The sequence below is a fragment of the Cottoperca gobio genome, chromosome 12 (genome assembly GCF_900634415.1).
Source record: "Cottoperca gobio chromosome 12, fCotGob3.1, whole genome shotgun sequence".
Taxonomy (NCBI): domain Eukaryota; kingdom Metazoa; phylum Chordata; class Actinopteri; order Perciformes; family Bovichtidae; genus Cottoperca; species Cottoperca gobio.
In genome coordinates, this window is record NC_041366.1 from 15,827,882 (window position 1) to 15,847,157 (window position 19,276).

Below are 19,276 nucleotides of genomic sequence, written 5' to 3' on the forward strand. Positions count from 1 at the left end.
AGAAGTTTAATGTAAACTGAGCTGAACACATTTTTCATAATCATAAATATTTCCGTTATAGAAAATGTGATGGTCCATTACTTTGGATAGTTTAAGCATCTATCACATGATGATCTAGTAGGAACCAGATTGCCATCCTGCGAGGCATTCTTGATCGTAACATTTTTAACTAAGAATTAAGATCAAGAGGAACTGACTGTCGCTTGAATAAATATTTGATTGTTAAATGAGTTGTGCTGTGGTTCATTTGGAGCATTCAGTTAATTACCATGTCAGTCTGTTGATGACAGCAAAGCTTATCTGTACATTGTCAAAGTATAATTTTCTGGGTTCGTGCTGGTTCCATGTGATCCTGATTGTATTATTTTAGTGTTGATATTACATCCTACAGAAAGTGCTCATCAGATGAGTGGGCAACATGTTTGATGATGCAGATGACGGAGCTCTTTCTTCACCTTGTAGGCCCCAAGCTGCTCTGTGGTAAATTATTCACCCCGCTGATTAATCTTTTAGTAATATTAAACTTCGCCAGGGAATAAGGATAATGCAAGGTGTGATCAGAGACACAGTGAAAGAGCCAGCGAATAAAACAGCACACGATGTATCAGGCAGATTTTTAAGCAATGAGTTCCCATTTGTCATATGTTTTATTTCTGTTGTGATTTCTATGTTGTTGTTCTTTAAAAAAGAAAAAGAAATAGGTGTTAATTTGTTTTTCCCCTCTTCTTTTTGTACTCTCTGTGGATATTAAATTGGCCATATTGCACCCTGAGGCTTGTACTGTACGTCCCCTGCTGCAGCCCAATGTCTACAGACGGGGAGCATGAGAGAGGGAGGGAGGGGCAAATATAGAGAGTGAAAGAGATTTAAATGTTTTTTTTATAAACAAGATTCACACATGTTATAGGAATGACATGTTCCATAAAAAAACAGTCCCAAAGTTGAGATCAAAACATCAGAATTTGTATTGATAATCATTAAAAAAAAAAAAGGATATGGTTAGAGTGTGACGGAGAGGGTTACACCTGATGGTGACAGAGGCTGCAGCACTTGATGAGATGCACAGAGGATAAAAAAGAGGAGGTAAACCAGGCCGATGTTGAAGAGGGGGGGAGGATGGGAGCGATGGAGTGAAGATACTTTGCCTCTCCCTGGAGCAGAGGAGACAGAGACACAGATGTCAGAGAACAAAAACTCCCCAGAGAGAGGAGGGCAAAAATCTGTTCATCTCTCAGCTTGGCTCTGTGAAACACAGTTCGTGAGAGCTTGAGTGTCTAATTGGCTCCATGTATTAACATCATTACAGCCTTATGCCCTGCATCCCCGGACATCTGCTGTGAGAGTTATGACCGTAGGTGTGCAGATGGGTTGTGACTGAAAGATTGTCATGCTTTTATTTTCACTCTTTGTTTTCTTTTGAACTTACTATTTTGAGTAACCCACAGTCCACCGTGGCATTATTTTTATATCCAGATTATGCAACCGTGTTGTTTGTCATATAGGCTAACGTTGGAAAGCTAATTGATTGTGACATTTGTTTATTTATACATACACATATTATTCTAAGTTAAAATCAAATAAATTCAATGAAAATAACAATGAAAACATAACTAAAGGAACAAGTGTCTAGGATTTATGAAGTATATGATATTAAATACAACTGAGTCCTTTTTTTATTCACTCAGTAAGACTTAAAGGAAGATGTACTTTTAACCAAATGGGACAAAAGGTTCCATACATTTGGAGCCTTGACAATTAAAAATGTACCTAAAATTAAGATTAATCTATGAATTTGTTTGTATAATTTTGTATAAAATAGCTGACAGCCACATAACAGTCCTCAGCAGAGAGTGAATAAATACATACATTCATCACGTTGTTTTGTTTTCATCTGGGGGATGTTCTTCTCTTATATGCAGTAGTGTTTTGTATTACCTTGCTTCTTTCCCCCGTGCTGAATGAATAAATGGTGCCTAAAAGTGTATTATATGTATAGCTGAAAAGAACTACAAACTGCAGTCCGTGATTGCTCTTTTATCTTAAAATGTAGGTCTATCTTGTATTGGTCCACAGTTTTTAAATGGTATATAGTTTAAGGAAATGTAAAGCTACACTTAAAATATGTACCACACAAGCTTATGTTCTCACATTTTTGCGACAGTTTAGAATATGTCTGTTTGTCCATCGATGCTTGTGAAATATTTAAGGATGTGTTTTTGTTCACATGTTAAGTAACAGAAACGCTCAAACGGGGCTTCTGCAGTTATACGATACAGTATAAATTGAATACGAATCAAGCAGCTCATTATGAGGGTAATGATCTGTAGTGACGTGAGTCTTAATTAACTTTGCGCGTGGACTGCGTGTGAGACGCGGCAGCGCAACACAGTGTCATACAAAGTTAGCGGAGCCCCTGCGAAGAAGCGTCAGACTGGCCGACAGATCAGGCTGCACCTCTCATTCACTGCAAACGCTCTGCTGCTTCATCTTCATACCGCGGAGTGTGCAGCGATGGTTGGGTGTGTTGATTAGAGAGTGGGGTCCAACTGGCGGAGGCTGAACACCTGCACGTGGCAGAGGACTGCCTTCTTTTCCATTACTCGACCTCCAGCCTGCAGCAGCTTCACTCCGCCTGTCAAGCGAGAGAAAGCGAACGATGAGCTCTTCTCTTCCCAAAAGCGAGTCCACTACTTCTCTGCTGAGATCATCTGGGCTCAACCGCAGGTCTGCACACCCGAGTAGCGGTCCACACGATCACCGGAGCCACCACCGTGCTCACCATCATCATCATACCGGAGCTGGAGGCAGCGTGGATGCAGGCTGGGCGGAGGACTGTGAGACGAGTGCGCAGAGACCTCTCTGCCAACCAAGACACGCCGACTCTCGAAATGTAGGTGATCACCGGATGCAGACGAGCCACTCTCACCGGCAAGCGAGCCTCCAGGACGATGGTTACGCTCAGGAGGATGCGAGACACAGGACGAATCGGATTCCGAAAGAGCACAGCAAGTCCTCTAGGTCCAGACACCCTCATCATCCCCACGACTCCTCTCGAGGTGAGCTGCCTCATGCAGGACAGCACCAGCGCGGCTCCCCGCAGGACAGGAGGACCTCTCCAGTTCCATCTTACCCAAAAGAACCGGACGATGCTGCTTGCTTCTTCGAGCCCAGGGAGAGAGTGATCACCGGCTCATCCTCCAGCCTCAGCTCTGACCCACCTGCGACCAGAGCACCTGTGAAGCCCGCGTCCAGCCGCACATCCAAGAGACAGAGCGCAACGTCTGAGTATGACTCTAACCTTCATCCCATAGTGAAGTCAGTCTTTGGGCAGGTAAGAGGCCATGGAAGGAAACTTTTAAAACAGTTGTGAAGAGAATATAAGTTTGTAAGTCAATGTAAACAGCATCCTGTTTCTCAAAGCCTTGTAACACAATGCAAAGAGCCACATATCAATTAGTAAAATCATCAGTATGATGAATCAAGAATCAAGTTATTAAGTATAGTAAAGCTTAATTTAAGTTTAATGTAGATACTTTTGTCTTAACGTTTGTTTGAATACAAATGCATTTTATTTTTAGTCTTGCTAGATTTTTCTAGGGTTTTCTGGTCGCATTAATTCCTCTCAACGAGAAGACAAGATTTTAAGAGAGTTTTTCCATAACGGGGCATTTCAAATAGAGACACACAGTTTGGGGTGCAATTGGATCCTTAGGTACGTGGAAAAAGCAACTAAAAATAAAACCGCTAATTTACAATAAGAGTATAACTCCGATATCAATTTGATTGGATAAAAACAATCCAGTCCAACATCTTTCTCTAGCGACATGTGGATATTGAATTCTATCATTGCCACATTTACTGTAGCTGTTGATGCTTATTAAAGTGTAACTGGTGGAGGTTTATAGGTGAGGTGCAGGTGAAGCTGGAAGCCTTGTGTGACTGGACCTCCAGTCACCCCAGTTGAGCAGATTAAACATTGATGCCAAATATGGCTCCTGTATATATCTGGTATACATCAGTTTCATGACGGGGGTGGGGGGGATCTGTCATGCATCCCAATATGAATACAACCAGTGTCATTGTGCCTGTCACCTGAGCAACAGCAGGGGGATCAACTTTCCCGCTGTGTGGAAAACTTTTCTACAATGAGAGCTTGTCAACACACACACACACACACACACACACACACACACACACACACACACACACACACACACACACACACACACACATTAATGGACAGGGGTAAGTAAACCATGTATATGCTGATACACACAGGTCTATACATCATTCACTTCCAAACTGGTGAGTGAGGGTCAACAGCAAATAAAAGGTGCATCTCTTCTTCCCTGCATCACCTGTCCACTAATACATCACTTCTCCTTGGATACATCGTGCAGTTGAACAGTACAGCAGGCTGTATATTCCCTTCCTTCTTTTTTCTTGTTTCATTGAAATCCTTCTTTCTACGTTGATGAGGAAAAAGCTCAAGAGGAGACAATTACCTCCCCAAACGCTAATGTGTTCCAGAAATAACTCCTCTCAATCCAGGCCAGAGCTTCAATCAGTCTTAGGGGTTCCAGTGAGGCGAAATCCATGCAGCGCTGTGCTATATAAAGTCTCTGGAGCTGCTGACGTGTGTGGAAATAGATGTTTTGTTGTTTCCATCAAATCTATAAATGACCTCTCGCATATTCCAGCAGTGTTTGAGGAACAGTGTGCGTTTTTTATTGTATATTTGAATAGTTATGTTGGCAAATGCAACTGCAGCTCTGAATGTTTTTTAGAGAACGGGATGTGAACTACAGATAGAACAAATAACAGGATTACTCAGTTATCAAACATCACATCAAGCACTTTAGCTAGTCAGAGATGATGAATGCATATCATGGAACTGGATCGTTACGTTTTTCGAAGACGACGCGTTCGGGAAGTTAAGTCATATCATCTGTCAAAACAGATTTGTGAGTTGAAGCCACTCAGTTGTGCACATCAGCGCTTGTGCAAAAGAGAGAGCAAGAAAGGGTGAAAGATGATTGTGAGAGAATGGAAATGATAGAAGAGACAGTCATTTTCTTGCACCTGCTCAGCATCTTAGCCAAGCTGTTTCATTTTAGTGACCATACAGTCATAATAACATGCCCTTAGTGCTCCTTGAATAGATATTGCAGCGCAACGCAGAATGCGCGGTGAGATATTACACACTACAAATGCTTTATTTCACATATTCTTACGTAACATTAAGATCTGCATACAACACCAAAAAAAACTAATTCGCTGCCAGTGGAAAATGCTAAAAATAGCCCATCAAGACCTGAATACGAGAGACTGGAGGAGGGCAGAGCGTTTTTTTTTTGTTTGTCTTTGTTAAAATATTGAAATCCTTCGGCAAACATGTTACCTGACTGAGCAAAATTGAGAAACATGCGAAAAAAAGAGCAGGTTTCCACCATCTGCTGATATGTTTCTCCAAACTACCAATTTATAATCCACACTTTCATATTCATAAAATGAATCATGAATACAAAAAAGGCTAGTGTGGGGGTTAGGATAAGGACAAATGTGAGTCGCAGTTTGCTACTTGAATGCGTTTTGTAGCTCCATTGTTACATATAGGTTGTGATGTAATGATTCGTTAGATAACGCACATTGTTTCATATAAAAATTCATATATTTAAAGCAGAAAACCCTATTATTGCTGTACATTCAGGAAGTATTCAGGTTACACCACACACCTTGATCGAGGACAGAGCATGAGTAGTTCTTTAGTCCCCGTAGAATAACTGTTTCTATTTTAAGAGATTCTCACAATCACCACGTCCCTCAGCTTTTGTGACCTTCAATGACCTTGTTCCAAAATACAAACCTCATAGGGAATCTGGAAATGCCTTTCAGACCTGTTATTGAAGAGGTCTATTATCAACTGCTGAGAGATTTATTATTGAGAAGATCATTGTATTTGTCAAATTAAATTGAGATAAAATAATGTATGTTTTAACCAGCAGAGGGAGCAAGTACCGTTTTCACTATTAGGTCTGAATTCAAAGTGTGTGAGTGAGAGGGATTAATGGTCCACTGTGTGTCACATCAGTGAGACAGGAGAAGTGAAAGGGCAGGGAATGAAAGAGAAGGATACAAGGCAATTGGATAAATCCGGAGGAGGACAATAAATAATGCAATAGACCTGAAGATTTTTATATAGGACAAACACTCGTCAAATCTGACTCCCCTGCTCCCACATGACAGCTTTGAAGACAATGTGAGGAAAGGTCTTCAGAAACGAATTATCCCTTCACTTCCTCGCCTGGTTTTCCTGTTACTGATCTCACATTTGCTCCCACTGATCTGTCCTGTCTGCAATTTCCTTTCCTCTTTTTCTTTTTGGTTCTTACAAAATCCCTCGTCTCCTCTTTCCTCAGCCGGGGTCACACTGACCTTGGTGACGTCTGAGGAGTGAAAGGAGAGAGGAGGCATGCATAACAACAAAAGACAAAATGAGTGGAATAAGGAGAAAGAGCCGGGTGGAAATGAGAGGAAAGAGATCATCGTATTCACCATAACATATGCCTCCAGTATGTCTGGAGTATAACAGGCTATTTTTAGACACAATTGGATATTTTTACATCTGTGCTGTTGAAGGAGGAGGGAGAAAATTCACTCTTTGCTTAAATCCCTTTTTTGAGATGAGGATTAGGTAGTGAAATGTAGAAACCTGCGCACACAACTGCACGTGCTGCAATGTTAAGGACGTGCGTGTGCGTGGTGATGCTAAATATTCATGGAGACCTGAGGATGAAAGGGAAAAGCAATAAGAGACAGGGAAAGGAGACAGAGGACAGAGGAGAAATGAGTCAGAGGAGAAACAGCAGGGGTTTAATTGACTGAAATGAGACAATGTCAATATTTGTCAAGCTGCTGACTTATTAGACGTTTAACCAGACTAACTTTACATGTAGACACATTTGAAATACCAGAATAATCTGCATGAAAGCTGACAAATTTAGCTTTTCCAATTTGAATGAATGAATGAAACCATAGGATAAGACTGTGACGTCTCAGCCCAAGCTCATGAGGATGACGCAAGTGGTGGGCTTTGTGTGTTTTTTCACCACTTAGACGGCTTCTGATGACGACCAAAATACACGCACCAAAAGATCTCACGGTCACCCTATTTATGCGCCGTGAAGTAGACCCAGTTGCTTTAGAGAAAAGACCACGTTTGACCGTGACATGGTTGCACGTCTTTCCATTTTGCAAATATAAAGAAAGATTGAAAGGTTTTACTTATAATAGCAAAAGAAGAAATGTCAGGTTGATGATGAACGCATGAGAGCTTGTTATTACCTCCATCCCTTCCTTCCCGCTCCTACTGTACATCTCTCCCCTCATTTAACATGTTGATGGCAGTGGATGAAACATGATTATATTTAACCTCAAAATGAGTGAGTGAGCTTCCTGTCTAGTGCATATATATATATATATATATATATATATATATATATATATATATATATATATATATATATATTTATTTATTTATTTGCATTATGTGTACAATGAATATTTATCAAAAAAAAAACTTTGATGGATACCTGGAAAATGGTCCCCAAATAATCCTTGTAGCGTGTAAGTAGTTATGTAAAGTAAATTCTGTGAGAGTGAGAAAGGGTAATGGGAAGGATACAGTGGGGAGAAATGGATCTCATGCCTCGTGCAAACTAGTGGTCTGACATTATGAGAGCTGACGGCTCCTGTGTCTGACGTCTGATGTGTTCTGAAGTTCACAATGAGCCTCCGGTGTGAGGCTGGGTGAATCATCCGCAGAGCAACACAGACGAGCCGCGGAGATATTGAATGGGAGCGAGATCTGAAGCGACTTCGGCGTGAATGTGTTTATTTGAATAGCAGAGAATAGACAAAGTCCAACAGGAGAGGGAAATAAGGACGTTTATTAGTGTTGCAATGGCCGCCACTAAAGTTACTTCAGGAGCTGCTGGTAAAAGCATAAAATGAGAGTTTTCTACTGCGTGCTGAGGCTTGTAGGTTTAGACTGTGGTGGAAGAAGCACTCAGATCCTCAAAGTCCCCCTCAGCTCAAAAATGTGTTTTGCTTATTGTTACTTCGCTTGTTTGACCTTCGCTGTGCAGAATGATGTATTTGCAGTTTGACACTAGAAGACTGTTTTCAAATTCATCTCCTGAAAGGATAAAGTTTCTTTCTGCTAAAGTCAAGACGAGCACAAGCAAGATTTTGTGACGTCACAGCTTGTTTGGAAGCCAATCACGTTCGAATAAGCAAGTTACACAAGTGGGATGTGTACACATAAAGCCTCCAGTGCACATACACTGAGAATTATTATTCAAATTAGAGGAGCTTTAGTCTGAAGGGAATATTTTAGCTTTTAAGTAAAAGTTATATACAATAATTCACAAGTATTATCAGCTAAATATACTTATCATGCAGAATAGCTTAGTCATTATTTACTTTATGTTTTTGTTACTAATGCATTAACATGGATACAGCTTTAATGTTGTAGCTGGTTGAACTGCTGACTATTCTAACCGTTTTTATACAGCATATTCCAAAAGAAAGTGAAAAGGTAGCAGATCTCGGATATCCAAGTAAAGGAGGACAAAATACTCGCATTTCATTTCTTTTGTGGCTCACATCACAATAGAAATATGCTTGCTTTCAGCACAGAGCCTTCATCACCTTTTTCAAAGATTCTTTGGAATATGCTCGTTGGATTTGGGGTTTAGCGCTTCACCGAGAATCCCGTTGTTGAAAGGCAACCTCCTTTTCCAATAGATTTGTATTATATATAGTTTTCGGTACATTAAGATATATCAATTTATTAAGCTGATCATATTTTGTGTCTGTAAAAACTAAATCTGCAAAGTGAACATAGCTGTAAAATGAATTGTAGAGTGGAGTAGAAGCATAAAGTAACTAAATGTTTTTCGAGATGTTTGATCTTAAGCGACACTCATTTTCTCAGTCAAAGTACTTTACAATAAATGTGTGTGTGTGTGTGTGTGTGTGTTTGGACGAGAGAGGCTGAGAGAGAGCCTTTATTTGCCTGATTGTGTGTGTGTATTTTTGCATTTTCACATATTAGTTCGCATTCCACGTGTCATTTCTTGCACATTTTGACTTTGATCTGAATCTGTGCCCTTCAAGCTTAACATGACATTGTGATGCTTCTACATGTGTGTGTGTGTCTGTGTGTGTGCGTGTGTGTGTGTGTGTGTGTGTGTGTGTGTGTGTGTGTGTGTGTGTGTGTGTGTGTGTGAGAGAGGGAGAAATGGATGCTGGGGGAAGGAGAGAAATGTGGGAGAGTAGGGGGTGAAGAGAGAGCGTGTGTTGTATTTTTAGCTCCACAGCCCCACATCCGTGTGTGTTTAATCGAGTGTGTGTGTGTGTGTGTGTGTGTGTGTGTGTGTGTGTGTGTGTGTGTGTGTGCGTGTGCGTGTTTGGATTAGTGTCTCCAGAGTCTCGCTCAGGGGAAGGTAATATGCTTGTCCGAACGAGCTTCTTCTGTCACATTGGCATAGATGGTTTAAAACTGTGGAGTGAGAGAGAGTAGGGGAGAGAGGGGAAAAAGGGCAAGAGACAGACAGATAGACAGATGGACAGACAGAGAGAGAGAGAGAGAGAGAGAGAGAGAGAGAGAGAGAGAGAGAGAGAGAGAAGAGGGAGAGGGGGAGGGAGGAAAGACACTGTAGGAGAGAGGATGGAATGAATAAGCAATCCTTCTTTTTCTACTCCTGGCGCTTGCATCTAGCTCTGAACACATGCATGCTTCCTCTCCCTCGCTTATCTTTGTGTTGTTCTGATCTGTCCTTTGTCCTTGTTTACATATTTCCTCCTTTGTCTCAGTGTACCTCCCCTCGTACCTCCCGGCGTCCTCGCCTCTAGGTCCTCCCCGTAAACTCCTTCGTCCTCTCCCTCCTATGATGTCTCTGCTCCTCTCCCTTCCTTTTCCCAAATGTCCTCTTATATTAGTCAATGACCCACTGAACCCTCTTTCCCTTTCTAATCACTCTTATTCCCATGCATGCCCAGAAACATATGCAAACACACATGCATACACTTACATACAGCCACAGTAACACAGATACAGTTAGAGAGAAAACATAAAACAAGGAGGATTCTTTTCTTTGCAATGGGCAACTCTGTAAAGTCGCTTAAAATCTTCACGAAGAAGGTAAGGTCTGCTCTGCTGTGCTCTCCTTGAATCCCCTGACTGTTGGTGCATGTTTGTCTCATGTTGTGTCCCCAACCTGACCGAAGGATATTTGACTGGACCTGTTCTGACCCTGTGTACTGTCTGACTGGGTGTTCATTAACAGCCTGTCTTGAACTGTTTCCCTGTGTCTTCTGTCGCCGGAGTCCAAGCATGTGGAAGACTAATGGAGTACTTTGTCAAGATAAAGCTTGTGTCTCATGATTTCAGTCGATGTTAGGAACTTTTACTCATAATTATTGATTGGGACTCTGTTGAAAACTCAGTTTGCATGTACTTTATGAATTGCACTGAGTTTAGGGCAGCTCTAATATGATTAGATCCCCCTTTGCTCATTAGTGCATGGTTACATTCTCCTTTTATACAGAAGAGTTAGTTGGTGCTGCTTGTGCTCGACTTGTTGGCTGAGGGGAAGGTTGATCATGTCGCCAAACATTAGAGTCAGTTAAATCACACTGTGATACCATCTTAACAGCCAGTGGTATATTTCTACCCTGTTGAACCTGCACCTGCAAGATGTGACAGTGGAAATGCTGCAAAAAAGGTGTGTTCTTCCAACTATATCCGTTTCTAAGTGCACAATTAAGGAACAACAAAGGAAGAACATTCAGAAACATTTCGGTAAAGGCTCAAGAAGATAACCTTCATTTGTACAATACATCTCTTACATCTGCTGTTCTCATCGTATCAGTGTATGCTTAACTAGACTCTCAGTGTAGCATGCACACGGCCCCACAAATAGATGTTCCTTCATATCAGCAGCTGCACATCCTTGAGGAAGCACAATATGACATGCAACTGTTGATGCCATCTGTGCAAAATTGGTTGGAGTGTTAGAGTAGTTCTTGCTTGACTTCAGCCTTTCTTTTTCTTTTTTGGTTATATAACTGCAAGCGCGTGGCTTCATAGTACTTTTCTGGCATGATAACCCACAGACAGCTCTGCTCCATGCATCACTTGGTCAGATTGCCCAGTGGGCATCCATTCCTGTGGTGGTGGTGGGGACTGGAGAAATGCATGAACTGACATTAGGAGTGTGAAGGTCATTTGTGGAGAATATAGTACAGCGTATATTTGCCTGTAGTCTATGCATGCATATTAATCTTTCCGTATGTGTGCATGCAGATGTCTTACGTTTACTGTAAAAGCATTTGAAGACGGCTACTATGTCTGTGAGGCTTTAAAGCTGGCAGCAAAGATGGTCCTTTGGTAATACGCTGTGACAGTCAGTCCACTCGCTTTTAGTTGGATGTTCCTCTACTGAGTTGAATGTTACACGACGGTAATTGAAGACTTGACTGACATTATCATCTTTTATATGCAAGAAGAGATGTTTCTGCAGTAGATGGTCACAGAGCATGAAAACACTAATAGTCTCTTCTGTTCTGCATTTAGCCGAAGATCAAGCGGCTACTAAATATTTGTCAGAGCAATGCTTGGACCTCATTTGGCTTTATTTAGAGAAAGCTTGTTTGTCCACTGGTGAGCAGAGATTGCCTCGTTTTAATTAACCTGTAGCTCTCGCTGTAATTAGGATGACTGCTGTGAGAACAACTTTTGCCCCCTGGTTAGTCGGCTAATGGGTGATTATAATTAAAACGGCTGGCTGAACTTTACCCGTCATCTTCTGGACAACAGTTATTCTGTAATGTGCTCACTAAAAAACTGAAATTTAAGTAACTAACCCGCATGAGTCTTGCCGATTATAAATGCAATGTCCTCAATCTTTTAAATTCCCTCATACCTCCAGACACTGCACTAGCACTATTACTACCAATACACGTAGACGAAGTCATTAGATAGAATCATAAAAGTGTCAGTTAAATGTTTTCTCATGTGGACTTTGATGTTTTTATCACCGACAAATTGGGTAGTGGAGGATTATTTCCGCTTTTTTACAACTCGGTTTTTATTTTTTAATATTATCATAACAGACTTATGATAATATTCTACTCACAAGAGTCAGTACTGAGAATTTGGAGTACAGCAACATTGCTACAACAAAGTCAGATAATCTAACAAATTGAACCAAATCTGGCCCTGTATAAATCTGGAGTGCATAATAAAGCATCAACATAGACTAATAGAGCTTGTTTATACAAAAATAAAAGTGAGCCCTAAACACAGAATTTCATCAAATCCTAGAAATGCCCCTGGATACAGATTTTAATGTTTATTCATTTTATCTGATATATTATTAATGTCTGTTTATTAACTGGCCCCTGGCCTCCTGTCATTTTGCAAAAGTAGTCCCAAAGCAGATTGAGTATCCCTAATCTAAACCACTTCATTTGGAGATGAAAAATGACCTGAAATGTTGATAACAAACGTTCATTGCACAGGAAAACTGTCCGCACAACTACAGTAATACGTTACATTTGAACCAGGAAGCTGGTCTTTAAACTGAAATGGATTATTAATAGTTATATTTTTAACCTTTGCCTTCATGTTGTCCTCCAAATGACAGGTTAACAATTGTCGGATGCATTTTGATCATTTTGCTAAGGGGAATGGTATACCCCCTCACCCGCCTTCCCCCTCAAATTGCCTATAATACGTGACACAGAGGCTTGGTAGTGTTGTTCTATTGTGCAGGATTGTGACCTGCAGGACAGATTCATGGATGGTATCAGTTGTTCTTGTCATGACAGATTACATCCTCTTTCCTCTGACTGACCTGACTCCACACTTCTCTCTGACTGGCAGACATATGTCCGTCACCCCCTCCATCCCACCTCCTTGTTGACTCCATGCTGCCATAATCTGAGTCACGGTCTCTACCCCTGTCTTTGCCCCTGCTCCCATGTCTGGCCCCCCCGTCCCGAATGCTGCTCCAGGACCAAAAGAAGAACTACAAAGCAGTGCAGTCCTGTGAGGAGGGGGGATCTGGGGGGGCCTATCTTGAGCCACTAGTGGCCCTGGCCCAGAACGGAGCCAACATGCACAACGTACTGGGGCCTGCGTGCATCTTTCTACGCAAGGGCTTTGCTGAGAGCCGGCAGGCTGTACGTAAGTCCAGACAATATCATGTGCATGCATGCCAAGAGCTTAGAACACAACACAATACTCACACAATAACAGAAACATGTGATGAATGTGTGTAGTATTCACCCCTCCCTGTAACGTCTGCACTTACAGCATGTAAATAAACGCAGTGGAAATGAGAAAATGGTATTTTTATAATGCATAATCTTTTTGTTTAGTCTTCAAGTCATAGATGGGAAGAATGATGAATTTGTGTGTGCGTGTGTGCGTGTGCGTGTGGTGTGCGTGTGCGTGTGCGTGTGCGTGTGCGTGTGCGTGTGCGTGTATGTTTATCCTATGAGGCTGTATTACTCATAAACATTGGTGGACATTTGTAACAGGATGGAGAATTGTTAAACCGGGTTGGCAGAGATGCTGCTTGCATACGATTATCTCTCTTAGTCTATTTCCAGCAGTGACAACACGAGTCAAGGTCTTGTTATTAAAGAAAACAGTGATGTTGAAATCCTCAGTGTAGACGACCGCTGTTTTACTGACTGTTCTGGAAACAAGCTCTGACATGGCTGTTGGTGATGGATGAAGGGGTTGACATTGAGTCATTTTAATTTAATGGATCGGAAAATAGGAAGGAAAGTACTGTTGCGTACTTTGCATCTTACAGAAATCCTGTATTAGTCCCACAACGGGGAAATGTACCTTGCTACAGCAAAAGAACAAGAAAGTAAAGTGGCGAGTACACAATAATTAAATAGAATAAAATAGAGTAAAAGTAATATAAGTACAGAGTCGTTAATAAAAAGTTGTAAATGTGAATATTGCACATGTGATAATTGTCTCTGCATCTGCATCTTTTCTTAATTCTGCTATTTTACTTTTTATCCCAAACCCTAATGTGTTATTTTTCAACAGGGTGTCACAGAGTGCCAAGTGATCTCACTGATAAAGTCTTCCTCTCTGGCTGGAAGGAAACATGCGGACTCTTGGCACTCTGCAACACAAACCTGCAGTTACTTCTTTTTTTATATATTTTCCTCATATTGTGTGTGGAATGCTGCATATTGGCATGATTAAACAAATATTCAGCAGTGTTTGGATGCAAACCTTTCACTTCAATCTTTCACAGGACCGAGAGTTGAGGCCCGAAGAAATGGATGGTATGTCACGTTTCAGTGAAAATAAAACTCTAACTTTCACAATATTCTCAAATAATTTTCACATCTGTCTCACGTTCTCTCTTTGTGTCCCTCGCTCTCAGAGTTGCGTGAGGCATTCAAGGAGTTCGACAAAGACAAAGATGGGTTTATCGGCTGTAAAGACTTGGGGAACTGCATGAGAACGATGGGCTACATGCCGACAGAGATGGAGCTGATAGAACTGAGCCAGCAGATCAACATGAATTGTGAGTAAAACTGTGTCTGCGTGTGAACGTGTGCATGTCTTTGACTTATTTCCCACACTTTAGTATCAGTTGTGCATGCCATCCGCTAATGATCAGATAGAGTACAAATAAAGCATTAAGTCTTGTCATGTTTTGTATCTAAGAATACCCTGAAGGATAACCCAGCTTCCTCTTTTCCTCCTGTCCAACAGTGGGAGGACATGTTGACTTTGAGGACTTTGTTGAACTCATGGGGCCCAAACTTCTGGCTGAAACCGCAGACATGATTGGGGTGAAGGAGCTGAGGGATGCGTTCAAGGAGGTGAGGAAAGACATGCGGAGAAGCTCACAAAAGGGGATTGTTACCAAAATGCTTAATGTCAGATAACAGTGACAATATTTTTATTGTCTTTATTGCATTGGGTTTTGCAAGATTATACAACATTTGTATCAAATACAATTGTAACGGGGGGAAAGAAACACTTTAATTAGGATGTTCAACAAAAGTGCCTCTAAAATAAATAGATAAATTGAAAAATAACAATCCTTCACAATTAATTTATTAGGTTGGAATATCTGAACCTTTGAGAAAGGGGCCTCAGACCTTGACAAATGCATTGGACCTACCTTAGAGAGACGGTCTTATTTTCTCCAATTTAAGAAAATATAGCACGTCCCGATCCAATGTGTATAAGACGGGGGTGCAAGAGATTTCAGGTGAAAATAATCTGAAAGACGTTCTACTAGTGTCATGGTAATGTAGTGATGCTGTACAGTGTGTAAGAAAAAGGGGAAAAGTGAGTTATATTTCTATTCTTATTAACTGTGTTTTCTTCATTTGTCTCTTTTTTCTCACTCTCAGTTTGACACTAATGGTGACGGCCAGATCAGCACTGCAGAACTTAGAGAAGCAATGAAAAAACTTTTAGGACAACAGGTACAGAGCTGCTGGGAGAGTCTGTCCTCTCTGTAGCTTCCATCAATCATGGTGTCTGTCTCAATCTTGTCTGTTTACTTGCGTATCTTGCCTGAGTTGTGCTGTGGACATTCACACCTTCCCAACAACCTGACTTTTTCAGGTCGGACACAGAGACCTGGAGGACATCCTGCGAGACATCGACCTCAACGGAGATGGGCACGTAGACTTTGAAGGTACAGAATCTTATGCAGTGTGTGACAACATGCTTTGCAATTCATATACAGTTTAACACATTATCACTGTGTGCAGAGCCTGGAAATCATACATGCTTACGCCATAACTTTGTTTGTGTCTTTCTACTAACATCATAACTAACACACACACACACACACACACACACACACACACACACACACACACACACACACACACACACACACACACACACACACACACTTCAAAGCAATTCTCCAACGTATGTGCTGATATTCCGAAACCATGCTGATAGTGGGGCGAGGGGATGAAGGCAGTCGGTCTGACTGTCAGATTATCTCCACACCAAGGGATTTTGGCACCTCATAGATTACCCTCAGAGAAAGAGATGCATACACATCAGGGAACATATTAAAAAGGGCTGCTCTCCTCACTAGCACAAATATACTATAATATCAACATCATTCTACATTTCCCCTGCATTCTATATGCGATGCATCAGCAATAATGTCCGAGCATCATTTGATTGATTAGAGCTTTAAATAACTTTTATTTTATCACACTAACATATTTTTAGACATGCTTACAAAATATGGTGTAAAATATATACGTTTTGAGTTGAGCTGAAGCCCAGTTCATGTCCTACCTAGTTAATAAAGCTCACTTCAGTAAACTAAAAAGAAATGCATGTTGTGCTCATCGAGTAGAACAACATCTCTGATGATCATAAACGTTCGGCGAATGGCCCCTTGTATTTAGCACCCGGCAGGTAAATAGGCTACTAAATATTTGGCCATATTGCTGCTGCTCATTAAGAACAGTGGGGTTAGCAGGTGCTCCACCCTACATCTCCACCCACCAATACCTCAAAATTAGAGGTACAAACCCTCAACTAGCATGATGTATATCCTATATATTAAGGATCAGCTGTGCACCATCATATATTTCATTTATGCTTCTTTTTTTTTCAATTCCCAGAGTTTGTGCGGATGATGTCTCGATGAGTTCCTCACAGAGAGTCGACATGGATTCCTTGTCGGTATGGGAGGAAGATGAGGGAGACCAGCACAGCGTGCCGATTGATCTCAAACTTCTGAACTGTCAAAGACCAAGAAAACAACAACATATCAACCCTGCCCTGAAACTGCCATGCTGAAGCACAAAGGCTGACGACTACAGCCAGAAGCAACACTGTTGATTATATGCTGCTGCTGTTTCTTAGAACATAAACAAAACCAACAGCTGCATTTGTGACTTTTACAAAGTATATATATATAAAAAAGAAGCATATTTTCCTTTAGTAATAACAACATTTCTAATGCTGATGTGGCTGTGGGTTAATGGGTAACAGGATGTTTAGGTTAGATGCTTAAACACTGTTAATAACTGTAGCAATTAAAAAGACATTTTAAACTACAGCAGAATGCCAGCAAACATCCAAACCAATACAGCACATTCCTCTCTGAAGCGGGGGACATCTAAAGCACAAATATAATATGGCAATATTTAAATATTTCATGTGATCCTGTCAAAGTTGTGTGTTTGTGTTTTGTGCATACTGTTGTTTCTCTCCAACCTTTACTGTTGGTGTATTATGTCCCTTAAGATTCTCGTCAAACCCCAGTTGAGGAAAGCCAATATTTGTTTTGTAATTAAGTGTAAGGTCGCACTGATGCAGTTCTTCTGACTTTAATAACATTATGCCTATCTTACTGTGATATATATGTCATTTTCAGTGTGCGTAAGACTTCTTCAACTGCAAACTATTTTGAAGGAAACTCTTTAGTTACAGTGAGTTGCTAATCTTGATAACTACGATATGCCTTTTTAATTACATGTATGTTTTGTTAATTCTGCATATTACTCTGCATGAATACAGACAGAGTTTGACGGATCATCTATCTCACCATGGTAGGTGATCAACAGAGCGTTAAAACTATATGTGAACGATTCTGTTAATGCTTTAATTTTTATCCATTTTGATAAATGCATATGTTTATTGGGGTTTGTGAGTCTAAACAGTCCTGAAGTGATTTTCACTTTGGTGCAACATTTACACTTTTAACTTTAATACCTCAAAATGAATTGAACAATCAACCTCATCCATAAACTGCCCCTAGCATAAGCTCTAATATACATTTATTTACCCTCTTACTGTCATTATCAATATTTGTAAAGAAGCAGCATTCACTTCTTTATGGAAAAAAGCCAAAGAAAGTTTACAACAAAAATATTATTTGAGTCGTATTCAGTGTAGTAAGTATCTGCAGTGTCTTTTAGAAATATGATCTATTGGATTATATTTTCAAAATGGTTGCTTGAAATGCCCTTCCTGGTTCATGGGGCAGCTAAATTATTTGTTGACTGTTAATAAATAGACACGGGGTTATATGCATGCAAGTTGAGATATTCTTCTAAAGGAAAATCTTACTTTGTGATTTTACTTGTCTTAAGTGTGTGAAACTATGCATGCAAGAAACAACAGACATTTGTAGCAGAATATATAGAAATAAAGGTTTTTATTGGAACTCGAGCACAGAAGCAATGTCTGTAAAAGTGTGTGTGTGTGTGTGTGTGTGTGTGTGTGTGTGTGTGTCAAATTATGCTTTTTGCCTATGGGGACATTTGGGGACAAAAAGCTGGTCCCCACGATACACAGCAAGGTTAGGGTTGTGCCACGGAGAATTCTCAGTTCTGATTGGATGACAGATGTCCATTCATTTTGTATGGTAATTTGAGTATATGGAAATTTAGAACATGTGGCTTTAACACCAACAAAGCAGGCATATGGGAGAATTGAGCAACATTGGAAACATCTTCATAAGAAGTGCAAAATAAACTTGACATTTGGATTGATGGAAAAAGTTAAGCTTCTCAAATCCAGCAAAGTCTGTAAGCGAGACAGAATCAAGTCTGAGATGTTTTGTTTAAAAAGCCAAGATGAGTCTTATGAAACTTTTCAGTGTTGTTTATCAATCTTAATAATTTATTGAAATGTGGAATGAGCCTTATAACAAATACAGATTGGGACAAATTCAATTCTGACATTTAAAAACATCTGTTTAAATAGCACACTGGCAAGAAGTAGAATTAAGGCAGTCCACTTAATCCAGGTTTACATAATTACATTGACTACGGAAACATTAAAGTTTATTTGACTATAAAAGTTAGTTCTCAATTATGAATTTGTTGTTAGTAGTGTGCAGTATGTCAATCAAGTTTTGGGCGTATTTTGATATATTTTGTATAACAATAGCTCATAACAGATATGAAATACATTATTAGAAAAAAAACATACTATACACTAATTTACAGTAAAGCTGTTGACTAGCCTAGAAAGTTTCCTAATGCACAAATACAATAAAGTGTAACGCTATTGTAATTCAGACAATTTACTGCACTTACAATGATCCCAAACATGGACTGTTGCAACGTGGCACATACAAATCCTTATCTTCCATCAAAAATATCCTTATCGTTGTTTCCTCTGTATAAAAAGAAAGAAGGAAACTCAAAACATTGCCTATTTTCTTCA

General features: G+C 40.3%; 1 protein-coding gene across 4 annotated transcripts; it reads left to right on the forward strand.

Annotated features, from left to right (window-relative positions):
• The first annotated feature begins 2,460 nt into the window (after positions 1-2,460).
• On the forward strand, positions 2,461-18,274 carry cabp1b (calcium binding protein 1b). Of its 4 annotated transcripts, none has more exons than XM_029445523.1 (8): positions 9,717-10,207; positions 12,953-13,251; positions 14,355-14,385; positions 14,487-14,630; positions 14,822-14,931; positions 15,472-15,546; positions 15,689-15,761; positions 16,720-18,274. In XM_029445523.1, the coding sequence occupies exons 2-8, from the start codon at positions 13,072-13,074 to the stop codon at positions 16,743-16,745; spliced, it is 639 nt and encodes a 212-aa protein (XP_029301383.1). In that variant the 5' UTR covers positions 9,717-10,207; positions 12,953-13,071; the 3' UTR covers positions 16,746-18,274. The 4 variants fall into 4 exon arrangements, with proteins under 4 accessions (XP_029301381.1, XP_029301383.1, XP_029301382.1 ...); XM_029445522.1 differs by having other exon boundaries at positions 13,084-13,251; XM_029445521.1 differs by lacking the exons at positions 9,717-10,207; positions 12,953-13,251 and adding an exon at positions 2,461-3,331.
• The last annotated feature ends 1,002 nt before the right edge of the window (positions 18,275-19,276 follow it).

Coding starts and splice junctions, on each gene's coding strand:
- cabp1b (XM_029445521.1), top strand. CDS start 2,657: ATGAGCTCTTCTCTTCCCAAAAGCGAGTCCACTACTTCTCTGCTGAGA. Junction 3,332..14,354: donor TGAAGTCAGTCTTTGGGCAG/GTAAGAGGCCAT, acceptor AATCTTTCACAG/GACCGAGAGTTGAGGCCCGA. Junction 14,932..15,471: donor TGAGGGATGCGTTCAAGGAG/GTGAGGAAAGAC, acceptor TCTCACTCTCAG/TTTGACACTAATGGTGACGG.